This window comes from Hydra vulgaris, chromosome 09 (assembly GCF_038396675.1).
Source record: "Hydra vulgaris chromosome 09, alternate assembly HydraT2T_AEP".
NCBI classification, from domain to species: Eukaryota; Metazoa; Cnidaria; class Hydrozoa; order Anthoathecata; family Hydridae; genus Hydra; species Hydra vulgaris.
In genome coordinates, this window is record NC_088928.1 from 24,814,808 (window position 1) to 24,836,034 (window position 21,227).

Genomic DNA, 21,227 nt, shown 5'->3' on the forward strand with positions numbered 1-21,227 from the left:
AGCCTTTAAGTAATTGAAACAGAATCAGCAGCTTAATTAAATTTAAAAGATATAGACCAGTTTGCAGCTATGAAGAATAAAATACTTTCATTAGATTTTTATTATACTACGATTACATACTAGTTTTTATGTCAAAATTAGGGCCAGTAGTGAAGCTTTACGGGGATGCCCTTTTTTGTCGCTACGCTACTGATTTAAGCATATTAAGTATTAAATATTTTGTTTTTTACATCTACTAATGAAAAATATATATAAATGTATAGAAATTTTTAACAAAAAGCAAACATTAAAACCATTAAAGAAATCTTTACTGTAAAACAGACTTTAAAACCATTAAAGAAATTTATAAAATGAGAAATACTAAAAATACACGGCAAAATAATAACATAAAAAAAAGAAGATTCAACAAGTGTTTTGCTTAGTAAAAAAATGCATAAAATAGCTTTGAAACTCTTCAAAACAGATTTTAAAACCAGGACTAGACAAACCAGAAAGTTTAAAAACTGGACCAAAAAAAAACAAACAGAAAGATTAAAAATAATACTTAGCTTGAAAAAATTTATGGAACTAAAATCATTCCTATTAATAGCAGAATTGAATAAATAAATATACTATTTCATTTTTATAATATTAGGTAATTTACTATCTAATATTTAGAATAAAAACCTACACAATAGTTTAAAATAAAAACTAGCAAAATAAAGAACTATCTGAGCCAGTAGAAAAATCATTGAAAAGAGAACTGTTGTACTGTTGTGTGTTATTCTTGATGAGGTTTTTTAAATAGCGATTATAAAGTATTTCTACACCATGTAAATATATTTGTTCTATAAAAAAAAATATTAAAAGTATTCTAAAAACTCTCTCACTCTAAATTACATACAATTAAATGTTGCTAAATAAAGCTGAAAGCATACTCACTGTTTACTGTTAACCATTCTTGAACCTTTAAGCAAACATTGTGAGTGACTACTTTTCCAGCAACATGTACAAACTAAAAACAAAGTTAATGTAACTTAAAAACCTTTTTTTAGATTTAACTAGTGAATGACCGGGGCCTCGACCACGGCTAAAAATCAGAATTTTTTGCAAACCCTGCCTCGTAAAAATTATAGTAGTTGATAGCCGAAGGTTAAAAAAAATTTATAACACTTTATATATTATAAATTTATGCATACACTTAGTATTTATCAAATACTGGCATATATTTATACATATTTAAACTCATTCGCCTCCAACAAGGTTGCAAGCAACCACTATTAAGTTATGAGTTACTATAAAATAGAGGATAAGGTTAGAGAGTTGTAGGTTGTATGAGGCAGGAAAATATGAAAATAGGTAAGAGTTTTTTTGTTGATGGCAAGGAAAAAAACTGGATTAAAAGTTTTATAGCATGAAGGGACAGATACAGTAAAACGATGCGACTTTCTGAATAAGAAGCTAAGCGACAATGAGTTTTGGTTGATCGAACTAGAGATGATAGCTCATTTGAGCATGATAGTATTTACCATGATATTATTTGTAGAAAAAAAGGAAGAGAGAACTTGGCAAATAAAGCAGGTTTATCTACATTTACAATGTGCTTTTGAACCTTGTCTGAAATGATAGGATTGTTATTGACCAATATATAAGAATGTCAACAATATTGCAATAGTTGTTAGCAGTAATTGAGTTTTGTTGGAGTTAAAATCCATAAGCCACTGCAAGCCCCAGGCTGTTACAGAAGAGAGATCAGATTGAAAACCGGCTGCTTGTTCTTAGCGATCAAAAAGTGAATACCTTTTGTCAAGAAAAGAGTATAAAGTTGATTTGTCAGCAAATAGACCCACTTTAGATGTAAAATTTTAAGGAAAACTGTTATTGTAGATAAGAAACAATACAGGAGCAAAGATAACCTAATTATAACTGTAAGGGAACCTCGCAATACCCTTACAGTTACTGGAAATGAAGAAAAGTGTAGGGCTTTAAGAATAACTTTAATACTGCACTTAAAAAGAAATGATTTAATAAACTCAAAATTTATATAAAAAAGAAACTAATAATAGAGTGAAAACTAATTGTAGGATAGTTGGAGAATTCAGAGTGTTTTCAAGAGTTTTTAAAAATAGGAACAACTTATTAATAGCTAACACTTTTGTAAAACTTTGATAAATAGTTTGAACCACAAGCTGTAGAAGAGTTTAATTGAGAATTAATTTTAGCATTGGAAACCTGAGTGATTTGGGTGTCTAACAATGGCTTAATTATTAAACTGTTTAACCATGGCAGGAAGAGTATGACCATTATCTAATGGCCATACTCTTCCTGCCATTCCGAGTCAAAAGAGTCATTAAGAGTCAAATTAGAAGAAAGGTTCTTTGCAAATAGCTCTGCCTTATTCTGGGGAGAAGTAATAAGATCAGACCCATGAGTTAGAGATTAAACATTACACTTACTTTAAGTAATGATGCTGTTGAAGATTTTCTAAAAGTTTTTAGAACCTAACACCTGAGATAAAATACTAAATTTAGTAAACTGAGAATAACATAGGTTAACATCAGACAAGACCTTTTTAAATTGGCTTCTTGCAACAAGGACATTTATTCTCAAAAGAGATGTTCTTGTAAAAAGATCAAAAAATGATGATGGTTTAATAGAGCAAGTGCTCAAAATGGTAAAAAATGTTGAGTAGATGAGGCTTGACTTAAAACTGAAGAGGAATAAAAGATTCCATAGCTTCTTGGATCCAAGAGGTTAAGATCCAGGAGGTAAGATGCACATTTATGCATACATAACTTTAGTATTTATACGGTGTAGAAATTGCCAAAAGAGAAGATGATGATCAGAAGGATGTGTGATATGACTCTAACAAGACAAGAAAACGAGCAATAATCTTAGGCAGAGATTAGAAAAAATGTTGTATCGAACAACATTTGTGAGAGAAGATTAAAGTAATTTGGATATCACCATGTAAAGAGGTAGCAGCTTCAGGAGAAAATGGTAGTGGTAGAAGTTAGAAAACTTGGAAAGAGTGTGTTACTTATTGTATGAGTTTTAGTTGATGAAAGAAGATACTTGAGATAAAAACTGAAAAATTTTTCATCATTATCATTATCTGACTAAAGCTTGATGATGATGATGATGATGATGATGATGATGATGATACTGATGATAAATAATGATGATGAGGACAATGATTATGATGATCATGTTGATCATGATGATGTTTACATAAAAGTATACATGCATATATATAAAATATAACATAAAGTTTGAATAAAAAAAAACAACTTTAGGACGTATCATTGTTAATGCATCCTCGGTCACAAACCCGGCCCTGGCTATTTCTTATCAAACTTGACCAAATATTTTTGTCAAACTTGGTCAAATTTTAACCCTGGTCGCTTACTAGACTCAACATTTGATTTAATTCAACACATCAGAATAATTAAAATATATCAGAATAAAGTAATAATAGCAACAAATAAAAGATTCAATATGGTAGGATTTCAAAAAATGTGAAAACAAATGTGGCTATCACTTAAACGTAATCTTCAACGTAAACAATACAAAAATTTAGAAATACCAAATAAAAATATCAAAAACAACAGAAACTGAAATAAAAATCTTATTTGTGTATAAAGCATAACATCAATTAAATTCTTTATGGATAAAATCATAGGTAAAAAGAAAATATTAGTTAAGTGATTTCTCATTAAAAACTGATTAAATGATTTTATTTACTTTTGTAAAGGGTAAAAAAAAATATTTAACAAAAAAAGATATTTAACTAGTATTTAAGAAATATTTTGGAAAATATTTCTTTTATACCTTAGTTTTCATAAAAAATTGAGTCTTTCACAAAAAATAAACTTGTCACTTGTTTACTTGTTCTGCTTAATATAAGATAACTTCCTTTTAAAATTAAAAAAATAACACTCTTAAACTTTAGTTGGAAATCGCCAAGACAAAAATAATCTTGCATTATTTATTTTATTTATTTAAAAACAAATGCTCCCTGAGCATTTGTCATTACTTAATTTAGAAAAAAAGAGAACTACCCTGCCCTAGTGTAAAAAACAAACAAACATGCTCAAGGTGGTGAACATATAAAATAGTGACAAAAGTTTAATACTCATCTTGAAAAAAGCCAAATGAAATTTTTTTGTCTAAAGGACCAAAAAATAGTATTACATAAAGCTCCAATATATTTAAACTTTGCCATTCTTAATTGAGCCAAATGAGTCAAATTATTAATTGAGTCTTAATTGAGTCAAATAGTCAAATTATAAATGAGACAACTAAAATTGAGTAAAATTTAATCAAAATTCTGCAATTCTTAGATGAGTCAATTGTATTATTACCCTATAACCACAAAAATTATTAAAGCACAGTAAGTTTCAACCACATTAACAAATGAAGACTTACAAAAATTATAAAAATAAAGACAAAAAATTATTTGAGCATTTGCAAGAGATCTCAACTGTTAACATTTAAAAAAAAAATTTTTAAATCAACAAGTTGTAAAACAATTTGATACCTAAAATAAAACATAACCCATACCTGTACATTGATAGATTCTGGAAAAAGTGACTCGATACTATTTGTAGCTTTTTCTTTCAGAAATCTAAAAAAAATGACAATGTAATATTAAATGTTTATAAATTTCCTATCTACCTAGAAAAATGTACCAAAAAAAATTTAAATTAAAAGTGAGTATGGCAAAAAGTGTATTGTTTTTAATATCAAGTATATGCTTTTGTTAGTTTAAACATAATAATAACAAAACCAAAATAATTAACACATCGCTCAATAAGTCCGTAGGATAGCTAATAAAACAACAACATTTTGACATAATTTGATTTTATTCATCAACATAGTCTCCTTTTAAGGCGATACAGTCATTCCAGCGCTTCTCTAACTTTTCGATACCATGTTTGTAGAACGATTTATCTTTTCCTTCAAAATATGCTTCAGTTTCGGCGATGACCTCCTCATTCGATCCAAATCTCTTTCCCTGGAGCATCCTTTTGAGATCTGAGAACAGCCAATAATCGCTGGGGGCCAAATCAGGCGAGTATGGTGGATGGGGCAACAATTCGAAGTGTAATTCATTCATTTTTACCATTGTTTTCATTGACTTGTGACACGGTGCATTGTCTTGATGAAAGAGAATTTCTTTCTTCTTCATGTGCGGTCGCTTTTCGTCAATTACAGCCTTCAATCGTTCCAATAATGCCATGTAATATTCGCTGTTGATCGTTTTACCTTTCTCAAGATAATCAATGAACAATATACCATGGCTATCCCAAAATATGGAGGCCATAACCTTGCCAGCAGAAGTTTGAGCCTTTGGGCGCTTTGGGCGGCTTTCACCCGCTGGTGTCCACTCAGCCGACTGTCGATTTGACTCAGGAGTGAAATGGTGGATCCATGTTTCATCCATTGTGACGTAGCAACGCAAAAAATCCTTTTTATCTCGGTGAAATAGTGCCAGACATGCTTCAGAATCATCGATTCGTTGTTGTTTTTGGTCCGGTGTTAGCAAACGCGGCACCCATTTCGAACAAAGCTTTCTCATACCCAAATGTTTGTGTAATATTGTAAACACACTGCCTTCTGATATCTTTATGGCCTCGGCAATCTCCTTCAATTTCAATTTGCGGTCGGATAAGACGATTTTATGGATTTTTTTGATGTTTTCCTCAGTAACTGCCGAATTTGGGCGACCGGAGCGTTCAGCATCATCGGTGTTTGTACGACCACGTTTAAAGTCAGCAAACCACTTTTCAACCATTTGCCTCGATGGAGAGGAGTCCGAATAACACTTATCAAGCCATTGTTTGGTCTGCACCGTGTTTTTTCCCATCAAAAAGCAATGCTTAATGAGCACACGAAATTCTGATTTTTCCATTTTTTTCAATTCACAAAAGTTGATTCAATCGTTCACACACTAACTTGGTAATGGTCCGATTGTCATGAAACTTTGACAGATATCGTTTGAAGGTTGGTACTTTCTAAAAACAATACGGATTCGGTATTTGTGTTGCCATCTATATGTCATCCTACGGACTTATTGAGCGATGTGTTAATTGAAAAATAAAATCATTGACAAACCAACTACTGAAAATGACCTTACATATTGCAAAGAAATCCTATAACTCTCCAATGAAAATAGAAAGCTTGTATTTTTTGTTAGCTATTAAACAATTATAGAAATTATTTTTTAATTAGCACTATAGATTGTTTGCCTTTCTTAAATTCTTTTACTTAACTTTATCTTTTAAAAATTTAAAATTCTTTTACTTTGCTTTTCCTTACAGAACCTGTAGGATTTTTTTTTGTAAATTATTGTAAAAATATTCATAATAATACAAAACCTATATTTGATACTCAAAAATTCATTCTTAGTGAAGTAAAATCTTAAAAAAAAAAAAAAAATGTGCTGCTATGTAAATCTTAAAAATTACTCTACAAAACCACTTTTTGAACCATGAGTTAAAATTTTATTTTAGTTTTTTAGTTAGATAACCATCGAATCTTCAGCTTCTAATCTTCAGCATCTAATTTTCAGCTTCATAAAACTTTTAAAAACAACAACACTTATTAAGACTATTATCCGAATCTTCACCAATATATTTGTTATCAATATATTTATACTTTAATATAGAAGCATGCAACCATATAATACAAGTTTTTTTGCAACAAATCTGTTATAGATTTAGATGCATCAATATCGACATCACTTCGAATTTTTCTAAGTAAACTAAAAGATCGTTTCTTTTTTTTTTAATTTTTAACTTAAAAATTATGATCTTTTCATACTTACACCCAACATAGATTGCAAGCAATCATTATTTAAAACAGGAGCTACTAGAAAACAAAGAATATTGTTAAAAGGCAAAACAGTTGACAGAAGACTTAAAAAATTTTGTGAGGAAAATATAAAGTCGAGAGAGAACTTTGATATTTGCAACATTATTATGTGCAAGGAAAAAAACTAAATGAATAAAAATCTTTAGAGTTTAAAGTATAAGATACAGAAAAAGAATGCAAGTTTACTGAATACGAGTCACAGAAAATTTTAGCTGATGACAGCTTGCTTAAGCAGTGACCATGATAGTATTTGTAGAAGAAAGAAAGAGATGCAATCTTGCCAAGTTTAAGCCTTTGTCCCAATGAGAGGCTTAAACTTGGTAACTAGAGCTGATACAACTGCATATACAATACATTTTTGGACTTTGCTAGAAGAGAAAGAGAATCATTAGAAAAACCAGCCCAAATACAACAATATTATTCTATACATGGATGGATAAGAGATTTTAGGAATAAGAAAATGGAATTGGACATAAGGAAATAGCAGGCACAATAAAGCAAGGCAACCTTACTCAATAATTTGAAAATTTTTTCCCAGGTACACTATATGAAACAAGATTATGGAGAAAACCAGCACAAAAAAACCTTATCAAAAGCTTTTGATTTATCAAGAGTTACAACCCTTGCCTCACCACTTCTGTCCAATAGTAGAATCATCTATTTAACCCATGTTAAATTTTTTGTTACAACAGTTAACAAGTCAGCAGTAGAACATGAGAAACGAAATCTGTATTAATTGTCAAAGAGTAAGTTGTTTGACTCAAAATAAGATACTAAAAGTTGAGATATTAGAAATTTGTTAAAAACTCAAAGACCTATTATAATTTATATTTATAAAATTATAATTTTCTTAAGATTTTAATTTTTTTTGACTCAATTTTAATTTTTTTGACTTCAATTCTATGTTCAGTTTGTTGTAATATAAAACAACTTTGCAATATTGCATTATTGTTATTTTATGCAGCTTTTTATACAAAACCTTTTAATTTTTGTATAAAAGACAGAACCTTTTATTTTCAGTATGAATGTTTTAGCATTAATTAACAATTAAAAAAATAATTTGGTATAAAATATTATCAATATTAACTAATAAATAACACTGATAACAGTTTATAACTTTAAAAATTATATAAAATTATAAAATAATAACCTCTAATTATAAAACAATATTTTATAATTAGAGGTGTGCTAGAACCTGTTTATGCCAAGTCCCTGATTCTGGGTACCCAAAAGGAATTACTGGGTCCGAGTTCGGGCACCCGGCAGCAGATCTATTTTAAAAAGTTGGGAATAAAAGCTAGTGAAATCTCTAGCACTGAATTGTTTTCACAAAATAACACTGAATAATTTTCACTAATGAAGTTTACTAAATATACCAAGTTTTTTTTAATAAACAACTATATTTTCACCGCCGTCTGACATCCTTAATGCCAAAAACATCAAGAGCTTTAAGACACGTCTAAATTGAATAAATAAGGCTTTGTGGTTATCAACTCCACTCTTACTTTTATCAAGAACATTTATTAGTTGAAGTTTAAATAAAAAGCAATCCTATTAATAATACTTTGACTTTTTAAAGTAACACTTCAACAAATAGTTACAGCACTTAAGGTTACTGTTTATTAAAAATTTCTTTTAAATGTCTAATTTAAATTTAATTTAATTTAAATTTAATTAAAATTTCTTTTAAATGTCTAATTAATTTAAATTTTTCTTGGTGCCAGGTACTGAAACAAAATGGCAGATTCTGGATACCTGACAAAACAGCCGAAATACCGGGTCCAAATCAGGTACACGGCACATCACTATTTATAATACTAATATTTTCAATTAAATAACTTTTTCAGTTTAAAACATCTATTAAAGATGATAAACTAAAAATCTTCAAAAAAAGTTTATAGTATAAACACATTTTAGAAAAAGTAAATGCGGTAAGTGGTGTAATGGTAAAAAAATTATGCGGTAGTGGTGTAGTGGTAAAGCGCTCGCTTCATAAGCGAGAGGTTCCAAGTTTGATCCCCACCACGTCCCTGGTAGTACCGCGCTCAACTTGTTTCTCCGCGCAGCGGCCTTGTACGTCGAGGTTCGTGTTTCGGAGTTATAGAGTTGAGAGAGGGTTATAACCACTATTAAGTAGCCTCCTCATCTGTAGTGGCCTTCTCGGCCTTGAGGAGGTGAATAACAAAAAAAAAAAAAAAAAAAATCCCACTTGAATGAAACTAATTTCTTTTAAATAAAATTAACAAGAAATTTTAATTTTCAAAAACTTCAAAATGGCTTGAATAGCAACAGATTATTATTTACATCAAACTTTTATAATGAGAACATCAACAAAAGTAAACTATTTGTAGCAAATCACTTTTCTAGAACATAGACGCATTAAATCTTAAGTATTAAAAAAATCACTTGGAAGATAAAAAAAAAGACGGATCAAACTTCTCTTAGACACCCAATGATGTCAAGCATTACAACGAAGAATAATATGAGCTGAAAGTTATTTTTTGATTAACTATTTAGAAACATCACAACAATAGTAATTTTGTATTTAGTTGCATCACATAAATTAGTACTAGGTTGGCTACAAACGCAAAAGAAACCACTTTAAAAAAAAATATTTATATGAATATTTTTTGAAATAAAATTTTACTAAATAAGCCTAATAAGTATGAACTTTTATTTTACCCATAATAATAATAATAATAATAATCAACAGCAGCATCATAATTACTTTCATCATCATCATCCTATAAAAAAAGATTTTCACCTTTTTAGATAAGAGTCACACTTTAGAGCAACAAGCTGCTTTCCTTCCTCGAGATATTTATAGTAAATAGCTGAGTTAAGAAGCTATAAATAATATTGAACTTATAATATTTAATATGATAACAATAACATTTTTTTAATGAACTTTGATATAGAAGTATGTGCCAAAAATAATAATAATTAATTTGAAACTATCAATCATAAAATTAATAGAAAATTTACTTAAAATAAAAACTTAAAAACTTAATTTACTTTTTAAAAAATGAGTTTACTCAGAGAAATATAATTAAAAAAAAAAAAATTAATTTCAGTCATCCATTATAGTTTGATTATAAAGTAATTCTATGATTTTCTTTATACTTATATAGATTGTAATAGACCGTAAAAAATAATGGTCATAAGTGGTAAGCTTGTAAGAGATAAAAAAAAAAAGATTGTATCAGATACTAAACAGATTACAAGAGATTCTAGATTGCAAAGGATACAAGTATACAGTTTACAAAAATAAAGGATTAAAAAAATATTGGTAAAATAACCTTTAAACTGTCGAGCTCAGTAACTTCTGTATCCAATCTTAAAACAAAAATTATCATTTATTAAATTTATATATAATATATCGTATATAAAAAAAAAATTATCATTAAACTTAAGTTTCTTTACAAATTAATAAGAAAAATAGCAAATAAAATATTTATAAAATAAAAAAGTAAATTAAACATTTGTTGAATCTAAAACTAAGTTCATTTGTGGAGAAAAAAAAGTTGACAGCGAGATAAGAGACTCAAATAAATTCTATTATTTTCAAATGATAACAACAACTAAGATTCTCATTTTACTTGCTATTTATATTTATTCTACAATTTTACTTGCCCTCAACCACAAGAAAATGACCTTGTATTAAAAAAAAGCAGAAAAGCTGTAAATAAAAAAAGTGCAAGACAATTGATCAACAATATATCAGTTTCAGATGTTTCATTACTTACTTCAATGCTTCACATATTACTCATGTCAACATTAAATATAGTACTGAGAGGCTAAAAAATGAAAAACATAACATGGTTTCTTATAGACATGGTATTCCATTTTTTAGGATCATAACCATTTGGAACAGCACCACGATCTTAAATTCAAGGATAATAAATGGTTTGCAATCCCAGATCCTGAAATCTCTTATAACCTTAAAAACCTAAAATCTCCTGGATTATTTTAGAAATATCCTGGGATCAGGAGATTTAAAAAATTACAATGCACACTTTTAAATTGGGTCAAATAAAACAAAAGTATTAATCCAGTATGAAATTTAGTTATTCATAAATGAACTAAATTTCAACATATTCATAAATGAACTAAATTTCAACATTTTCATTATCGATTTGTAAGTTTTAGTATGTTTAACCAATCAATCTAATATATTGTAACAATTACTAACATGTTTATTAGAAAACAGTAAAAAAACTATAAAGAAATTATAGTAATTACAAAGTTACAAAGTAGTAGTAACAATAATAATAATAATAATAATAATAATAATAATAATAATAATAATAATAATAATAATAATAATAGTAATAGTAATAATAACAATAATAATAATATTAATAATAATAATAATAAAACCAATAATTGATTTATGTTGATTTAATTATATTGTATTTTTGTATTAATAGATTTATTTGAATTTAAGGAACTTTAAACTTTTATAAGAAAGTTGAAATGTTAAATGAGTTCTTATATTTTCTTTGATTTATCAAATTAGGATACTATGTCGAATTTCATAGAGTTAAACAGCAAAACCCCTATATGGAAACATTTTCTGTGCAAAAAAGAAAGTGACTGTGTGAAGTAAGCTATTGCAAAAAAAAATAATGAAAACTACTGGCAGATCAACAAAATTTCCTCATACGCATCTACTTCAGTTGCATAAAATAAATTGAAAAGAATGAAAGAAGAACCGCAGAGTAAAAAAAATCAATTCATATTTTTAATCAAACATAAATAAAGAAGAAAATCCGAAGGGCTTACAAAGTTAACAGCTAAAGATAGAATATATCTTTCAACTTAAAATGCACTTCCATTGATATCATCCTGGGCTGGCTATGAGGTTGCCAACATACCTAAATCTACTTATATTTTTAAAAAAATGGTACTAGATTTCTTCAGCTATATATAAGATGCTATAAGAAACGAATTGCTACAAAAAATTAACAGTGGAACTAAATTTTCAATTTTATTTGATGAGTGGACATCAATTTGAAGTACCTGTTATTGAATATAAACTTACAGAGTAAAGATAATATTTGGAATCTAAGTTTAGTGAGGATTGTAGGAACAATGCCAGCTCTAAAAAATAGTATTGTATGCATGATGATAGATGGCGCAAGCCTAATAAAAAAAATTGGAAAAACCACCACAGATCAATCAACACCTATGCTTTGCTCACGATATTCAGCTGGGTATTACATCAGTTTTATATAACACATCAACATCAACCTGTCTACAGAGACAATTAGTAAAGAAAGTTGATGATGCCATAGAAAGTTTGGAAAGTGAATGTAAATTTAGTGAAAACTGTGAATAAGATAGTGATACTGATGAATATGAAAGTTGCTTTATAGTGGAAAATCACTTAATTGAGGACATAATAATTACAAACAAAGATATTGGGTTAGTGATGAATAAAGCTTGAAAAGTTATGATGATTTTTAAAAAATTACTAACTATGACAACTATGACGAAATGACGACTGTTTTCAAAAATACATAAAAATTGATATTAAACAAATAAATGGATAACAATGAAATTTACATCACATGATGTAATTTCATAGAACAAAGAAATGAAGCTTATAACCTAAAAACAATTTTTATGTTTATTGATTGAACATTCACATACCTAATATAGAAAATAAAAATTAAAACAAGAAGATAAAAATTGTTAATTTAGACATAAATGCAAAGGAAGGGAGGGGGGGGGGGGAAGGTCATACTTTTTAAATCATTGAAATCTAAAACTGTATAAAGTTATTTTTAAGATTCTCTATAATTTTCTTAAAAGGAATATATTAGAGAGACCTCTCTCGGCTACTAGCTGACATTGTTTTTCAGAATTGCATGAAAGTCAATGCTCTTTTTAAACCTCTAGTGATAGTTAAAAGGAAAACTTTGATGGAGAAAATTGAAATATCCTGGAACACAATCAAAAATATAGTACATGGAAAAGCTTTTAAGACACAAGTGCCTTCTTGAGAATCAAAACTGGATCAGTTGTTAAACATCACATGTTGCAAGTGTGAAATTGTATTATGTAACAAGTATTGTTTGAAAAATTATTCTTGTTGTGATCAAGTATTGAGTGTACTTGTATCAAAAAAAATTATAAAATGCAAGGTTTAAAAAAAAAGAATTTTCAAAGTACCTAAATGATATCAAAAAGACCGCTAGTTAGATTTCTCTAGAGAAAAAAAAAAATGAAGAGGAAGTCTGGAGAAGAGAAGAAATTAGAAATAGAAAAAAAAAAAAAAAAGACAGAAAATGACAATGCTGATGAATGTTTCTTTGAGGATGATTCAGATTTAAATGAGGAAAAGATTTTGGAAAATCCACTTCAAAACAATAATTAGAAAAAACAACTATACATTAATTAGCCATACTGCAGAAATTTCAATAAGATACAATACTTCACCAGCAGCAGCGTCAACTGTAGTTACATCCTTTTTTTTTAGACCTTATTGAAGTATGAATATATTTGACAACTGATATGTACTATTTAGCAGTTGACCCTATGAAAGTAAGGATAGCAAGGGAAGCAATAATGAAATTATGGGAGTAAGAATGTCTGAAGAAAGAATAATTGATAAAGAAACTATTAAAGATTTGTTTATTGATGGAAGAAAGACTCAACTTTAGTGTTGGAAAGGAACCATCAAACAATTAACTTTCACATGAGGACTATTAAGGAAGAAAAAATAACTGTGACCTGTGAGCCTGATGTAAGATATCCTACTCTTTACACTCCTGCTAAAGCCATACTACCAAGAAAAGCAGCCAAAGAAGTAGCATTTGCTATTGGATGATTCCAAGGAGAATCCATGGGTCCTAAGAAGTCATAAGTTAGGATTTGATAAATTGCATAACAGGAAAAGATTGAGTTTTGCTGTCAAATTTGGAACAATTAATTGAGAGGAAATTAATCAGGTTCATTTGTATGCTGCGTTGTAACAAATTACCATTGAGGCCATTACTTCAAAGGTAAATCAATACAATGAATTACCATTGAGGTAAATAGAGGAATTACCATGTAACTGTTGAACAAGATAGTCAAATAAATTCAAAGTATGGTTTCACTGACCCTATTAGTAAGACTATCTAAAGTTAATGATATAAAACAAACTGAAACATTTGAGCCTCTAGAACAGCTGGAACCTTTGATTGAAATTCCCCCAAAATTTCTCAAAACAATGTGGACAAATGCAGCTCTCTGTTATATTGCCAATACTCAAAATATTGCCACACAAAACATTCAAAATGGAGCTTAATTTGCACACTTGGAATCCCTGAACTCAATTCTTTTATCGAGCTCAGATGAAGAATCAAGAAGATTTACCACTTAAATTAAAGATTTAATGAAAACCTTGCAGCTCGGAGACTCAGCTCACACCCTGTAAAAATCATATGTAACATGACCAAAAAAGTCGGTTGTTGCCCTTTTGAAGGGACAAAGTATACCCTTGGGTACCTAAAACATAAAAAATTTAAATCTTTTACTGACATCCAATACGGAAATTTCACTTTGAATTTGATGAATAAAATTACTACTTTTTTAAATATTTGACGAATGTATATATGCCTCTCTCAAGTATACCTATGAGCAATATTTCACTTAAACCTTGAAAAAAAACATGCTTGCTGAAATTCAATTTTCCAAAAGGATTTTAATAATTCCAACAAAATAAATTACAAAAGAAACACAAGGCACATAAACAATTTCACTCGGAGACAAATTGATATACAAAATTTTCCAAAGCTTTTCTACATAATACTTCTAAATAATAATAATTTAATGACTTCTTGATGGCTTTGTGGTTATTAAGCAAGAGCTGACTTTTTATCCTTCTTTACAAGTGCTTGCAATTGTAGTCGAGAACACGCTTGAGCAAATTATGACCATACTCAGGGTGGCTTAGCTGTCTCTTGTATCTTTCCCAGCACACCTTGAAATTGGCATGTAAAGCCTCTGTTGCCTGTTCATTTTAAACTCCAAGACTTTGTCCATAAATGCTGATGAAATGTGGCATATGAAAAAAGACTGTGTACACTTTGGGCGTTACTGAAATTTGCAGTTTCATGAACGACTCTTTGAACTGATCAATTTTTTTTTTGTAGCTGGGATTAAGGAAGTTTCCAAAGCAGGTAGATCCCACCTCATTTCAAAATGTTTCTATGAAACTGAAAGCCTGGAGTGCACAATGAGCTTCAGCAAGACGCTGGAATATCTGTTTTTCAGCAACTTGTGGCAGTCATTCCAGGCAAAATGACCAACATGGTAGGGCTGAATGGCAATCCAAAGAACAGACACTGACTTGCTCCTGGCCAAACTTGACAAAGGCTCTTGAATAAATGGTTCACAACCCCAAGAAGCAAGTGCAATTCCATTGGAGGAATTAGTTCCAAAATCAGTTGATCATCTGGCAAATCAAGAAAAAGGAGGGGGGGGGTTAAACTGAGTTTTTGAAATCCTTTGAATTTTCTTCCTTCCTGACAAATGCTTGATTGTCTTTAAGAGATCCAATGCTCCTCAAGGCTCTAATGTCACTGAGTTAGCCTGATTCAGCTTCACACCAGCAGTAAGGATGCTTGCTGCTGTGCTTGAATGCCACATATGATATTGGCAAGTTTAAGATCAGTGCTGATAATCAATTGGAGCTTGTTTGCTCAAATGAGATCAAACAGTCTTTTTAGATTGAAGTAAGTTTCTGCAACATCTTTAACAATTGCAACCAAGAGTAAACACTTAACTCCAGTGACTCTGGCAACAGTCCTTGATGTAAGTCGCAATGTTTTCTGCTCGGGGCTCTGTTTCTTTGTTGTGATCAATGATGCACACACTCATTTTCAAAAAACCTCCTCCATCCAGGCCAAGTTTCACAGTGCGGTTGGCAGAAACTTCCCTCTCTGAAACAATCTTTAAACAAAGGTCTTCTACATCAATACAATGCACAACTTGTCTTGCGGCAGCTTCTGTATCAGTTTTTTCAAAGGATATTATTGAGGAAATGGTGAAAACATCATCAAGGCTTTTGCCTGTCAGCAAACTTTTGGCAAAAGTAAGGCTCAACAACTACACCTGCACCAACTTATTTCAGTGTAGAGGCCAGCTGTCACATTTTTAAATTTGATAAGCCAGTACTTAATTGCACTTGCACAAGACCAGCTGTAGTCAAGGTTTCTGGAAGTGGTGGCTGGTGCAGAGATAAACCAAAATAAAGGAAAATACAGTAGTAATACTTTGCCTATAGCTATATACTTATTTTCTATAAAAAAAAAAGCCAATTTTTTACCTTGTTGTACAGACAGACGTTTTCCTCCTTGATCTAGAGTCGGATTGTTCCACCAGGAGAGGATTTGTTCCACCAGGAGAGGATTTGTTTGGCTCTAAGAGCTTCAGTCTGAACAAGTTTTTGCAAATTTGCATGTCTGGTTCTAGGTGTACAATTGTATGAGTATCCACGATGAAAAACTGTGAGGCATTTGACACACTGTTACACGACAGATGCAGCTGGTGTGGATGGACCTGTGGAAGTGCTGGGTTGGCTGGCAACTTGCAATGGATGAGGCTGATTCAGTTGGAGTTGTCCAATGCTGCAAAAGAGACAATCACATGCAAGACTTATCCTTGTCAGTGGTTTGATTGTGATAAACTTAAAATCATATCGAGCTGGAAGAGGAGTGCTTTTGTCACCTTTGTCATGATTGCTCAAAAGAAATCTGCATTTCATGCAAATTCCAAGAGGTGTTCGGTGTTCTTGCATCGATAAAGTCTATGTGTTGGCCAATGGTCTGCAATATGTTTTTTGAAGGTCAGTTTTTAGTCACTTTTCTTCATGCAAAGGAAACACACACATTCGTGAAATTCATCATGTGTCTTGGCTATTGTAGGCCTTTTTAATTTTTTAGATACAAAATCTCAACAATTTATACCATACACATATCACATTATGGGTTAATTTGAAGACAGTGGTGTTTCCCAGAAAAAAATCCCAAAAATGGTAATTTAGCACATTTGCTGGTATTTTGTTGTAACTTTTTAAATATTCCTATTTTAGGTTTATTTATATTTAGTGATTCAATTCAACATTTATAAATGTTTGTGAAATGTTTATAAAAAGCAAATTATCTAATTTTTTATTAGCTACAACTTTTGTTTTATTCATTATATACTAAAAACTGATGTATTTGATGATGGAGGCTCAAATACATTTGTCAAATATTTAAAAAAGCAGTAACTTTATTCATCAAATTCGAATATAATTTCCGGCTTGGATGTCAATAGAAAATTTAAACTTTTTATATTTTAGATCCCCAAGTGTCCTAACAAAGTATATGCTTTGTCCCCTCAAAAGGGCAACAACAGACTTTTTTGGTCATGTTACATATAATTTTTACAGGACGTGAGATGTAAGGTCACAAAAAAAGGTTTTGCTTTTTTTGTATTGTTTTATTAATTAAAGAGGTAATAGATCGGGAGAAGGAAATATCAGATGTGTGCACAGTGCACAGTGGGCCAGAGTTTAAAATGGCAAAAGTATTTATGGGTTAAATATAGACATATGATACATGTTTATAAAGGCTTTTGGGGCCAAGGAATTCATTTTCAGGCTCCATTTTAGATTTAAAGTGGTCATGATCACACAAGTGATAATTTTAGGGGTTGTCAAGGGTGGTCAAATAATGTTTCAATGGTTTTTAAATTAGATGGGACATGTTGTATGTTTAAATATAGGTAATTGCAGTCACAGAATTCAAATCTGGGCATATTCAATCTTTAGAAGCGATCATGACTTCAAATGGTCATTTTAGGGGTGGTCAAGGGAGGCCCTTTCAATTAGATAGACACGTTGTATGTCTAAATATAGGTAATTGCGGTCAGCGAATTCAAATTTGGGCATATTCAGCCTTCAGGAGTGGTCATGACTGCTCAAATGGTCATTTTAGGGATGGTCAAGAGTGGTCCTGGAATATACCAATAGTTTTTAACTAGATGGGACATGTCGTACGTCTAAATATAGGTAATTGAGATCAAGGAATTCAAATCCGGGCATATTTGGTCTCTGGAGGTGGTCATAACCGTACAGGTGGTCATATTAGGGGTGGTCAACAGTGGTCCTGGGATGTCCTGATGGTTTTTCAATTAGTTAATTGAGGTTGGGGAATTTAAATCTGGGCATATTTGGTTTCCAAATATTTTGGTTTTTGTGAGAGCAAGAATAAATGATAGAAAAACTTTGCCCAAGCTTAAATCAAAAAAAGATTTTAGTAAATTTTTATATTAAATAACAAATTGACATTTTTTAAAAGTATATCATTTCCCCATTAGATTGAGCTCCAAATAAGACAATTGCAATATTTTGATTTTGTGTTCATCTATTTAGACCATTCTAAAGCTCAAATAAAACTTAACTTTAATAAAAAATAAAAATAAATAACTTAATTCAAATAATTTAAAACCATTTTATAATATTAATTTATTATGTATAAATTAACACTGATATGATATTAGCAAGAAATTCTAGCATGGGAAAAGACCATTAACGTTTGCAATACACTGCAAAAATCAGAGATCTTTTCTATACCTCCATTCTAGCCTATTAGCACCTTAATAAATTTATTGTCCGCTTCTTAAAAAAATACAACAGCAGTGAAACATCTCAACCTGACTATAACTAATGTAACTTACATAAAATCATTTTTAATATTGTTAACAACTTCTTCGCAACAGTAAGGTATTAAATCTTCAGTAATGTAGTGCTTTATATTTGTAAAGTGTCTAAATAAAAGAAAAAGAGACAAAATTTAAATATTTAGGAAAAACTAAAGATTAAAACTTTTAAACAATAAATATGCAATATAGAAGCAATAAATTAAAAAAATATAACTATAGCAAAATTTATTCAAATAAAAGTATGACACAAAAATAAAGATTGTGCTACAATAACAAAATTGAAACTCCTTTTTAACTATCAGTAACAAAAAACAAAATTGTTATTCGCTTTTATCTATCAGTAATAAAAAACAAAACAAAAAGCAAAACGTTATTACTTTTTACCTGTCAGTAACAAACATAAGGCATTCTTTTGTCCTTTTTGACGAGTATCGAAAAAAGCTGTCCAGAAGTTGGTTCTAATTAAATCAGATTTTTTGATTGAAAGAATTTTACAGAAGTTATTTTATTGCTTATAATCAAATATTTTTACTGACCTTCAAATTTTTAATGACATCTAATCCAACAAAAATATTTGTTCTAATAGGGGTGATTTTTCTGAATGAGCCTTGGTAATAAATTAAAACAAAAATAAACAATTATTAAGACAAGAACTAAATAATAAGTAGACTCTGACTAGAAAACGCTACATGCAAAAAAACATTTTAACAAAAGAAATACAAAAAAAAAAAAAAAAAAAAAAAAAAAAAAATATGAAAATAATAAACTACATTTTGTTGTATTACGATTTCCATTTGAAAAATCAAGAAGAGGTTTTTTTGTATGGCTTAAGAATGGACAAAGTGCATAGAGAAAGTTTTTGTCTACCAAAACAAAATCATCAATTCCAAAATTATTTGAGGTAGAATTGAACAACGATACATTCTCAATCTTTATGGTTACATGTGGCTGTTCAAAAAGCCAGCCAAGATGTAATAGAAGTGCCAAATTCAGTAAACTAAATGCATCATTGAAAATAAGCATATTTTGACTGCAGTAGAGTTCAAACAAATAACGAAGAGGAGTTTGATACTTCCCAAGCTGAAAAGCATACCTATCAGCCATACTAAAAAATTCCACAACCCAAGGTACAGTAATAAGCAAATGATGGTTGTTATACGCTTCTTCAATAAAGTTTTCAAGTTTAAATGATTCTGTAACAGTATCACGATTTTGAAAACAGTCCAAGTTATCATATGAAACATTTTTATATGGTAAGAACACTATTAATCCCAAAAACTTTGCCAGTAGTCGTAATTCCAAAATAACAACTTGTATATCTTGCCATAAACGCTTTGCATAGTCAGATTCAAAAAGCACATTCGAATGTTTTTCTATACCAAATGATTTCCTATTCAAATCTGTAATATGTGCAAACAAAATATGGAGTAAATATTTGTTAAAACAAAAACTGTCAACAATTTGAACAAATTTGTAAAAAAATAATTCCGCCAAAGAAAAACTAGGAGTTGGGCAAGGATTTGACGTAAGCAATGGTTGAGTTAATCTATCTTGCAAGCTTTTAAACTTTTCTGGATACCGCTTCTTTAACTCTAACAATGTACTATCTGAGGTGTCTATTTCAAAGTGTTTACTACCAACAGTATCTCTGCACATTTCTAAAAACTGGGCGATGAAGAGTTTAGCAAACTCATAATAAGTATTGAGTTCATTGTCACAAATCATAATTTGAGATACTCTACTATTAATTAATTTCTCTAAGTTAAAATCAGGATTACTGTGTTTCTCTTGCCATTCTCTTACCAAACCATAAAATGCATCACGTTGCTTAGAAAATGAATAAAAATGCTTATCACTTTTAAAAGATGTTCTTTTTTCAGAATCAACTTGAAAAGGAATCCCAGTTGCAGATAATTGCAAAAAATGTGAGCTGTAGTCAATAGAGATATTATTATCGGAATCAATATTTTCTTGTAAATACTTTAAAAAGTCATAACTAGCAAAAGCATGCACTCGTGTATTTTCAGCTAACAACTGCAGTGTTTTTATATCGAAATGGACTAGTAAGCTCTTTAACCTACAAAGGCTATTTACAGCAAAGTAAACACACCCAGCTAAATTATCAAATGGAAAAGAAAACTTGCTTTGCTTTGTTTGAATTGTAAGAGTTGAAAATAGAAAAAAAAACTCAAGAGTAAAATTGGTCACAAGATTTTGTGAACATACAAATATATAAAGCTCCACAACAATGTTTAATGCCCATGTGTTATGTACATCCTTTTCTGATAGCTCAGGTGGCAACAAAAAACATTTGGAGAACTCTTTATTTACCTCAGAGTTGGTTACTGATTGGAGTAGAGTTGAAGTCCTTGAAAAACGCTTATTATCAATAAAAAGCTTGTTCATGGATTCATCAACAACTGCTAAGGAGTTACTAGTATCAAAACATGTAGAGTTCACAAGTTCTGGTGAAGAAGAGTTTCCTACTGCAACAGGTGTTGTTGTAATTCTACGAGGACTAAAAATGTAATATTAAAAAAATTAAAATATTTATTTAGTAAATGATAATAAACATGAATACTATGTAAATAATAAATGTAATAATTGTAAATAAACAAAAAAAAAAGCCTGAATAAAATAAAAAATAAAAAGCAAAAAATGAAAGTACAAAT

At 29.9% G+C, this 21,227-nt stretch overlaps 1 protein-coding gene across 1 annotated transcript in view; it reads right to left on the bottom strand.

Moving 5' to 3' along the window:
* Nucleotides 1–286: 286 nt before the first annotated feature.
* LOC101240139 (codanin-1) overlaps nt 287–21,227 on the bottom strand; it is a 32,857-nt gene continuing 11,916 nt past the window's right edge. The window contains exons 7-15 of the mRNA XM_065805126.1: nt 19,326–21,073; nt 19,092–19,162; nt 18,940–19,013; nt 18,571–18,660; nt 10,155–10,191; nt 9,620–9,702; nt 4,543–4,606; nt 922–994; nt 287–827 (exon numbers count right to left, since the gene is read on the bottom strand). Coding sequence (XP_065661198.1) covers nt 691–827; nt 922–994; nt 4,543–4,606; nt 9,620–9,702; nt 10,155–10,191; nt 18,571–18,660; nt 18,940–19,013; nt 19,092–19,162; nt 19,326–21,073 — 2,377 coding nt within the window. The 3' untranslated portion in view covers nt 287–690. The remainder of the gene's footprint in view (nt 828–921; nt 995–4,542; nt 4,607–9,619; nt 9,703–10,154; nt 10,192–18,570; nt 18,661–18,939; nt 19,014–19,091; nt 19,163–19,325; nt 21,074–21,227) is intronic.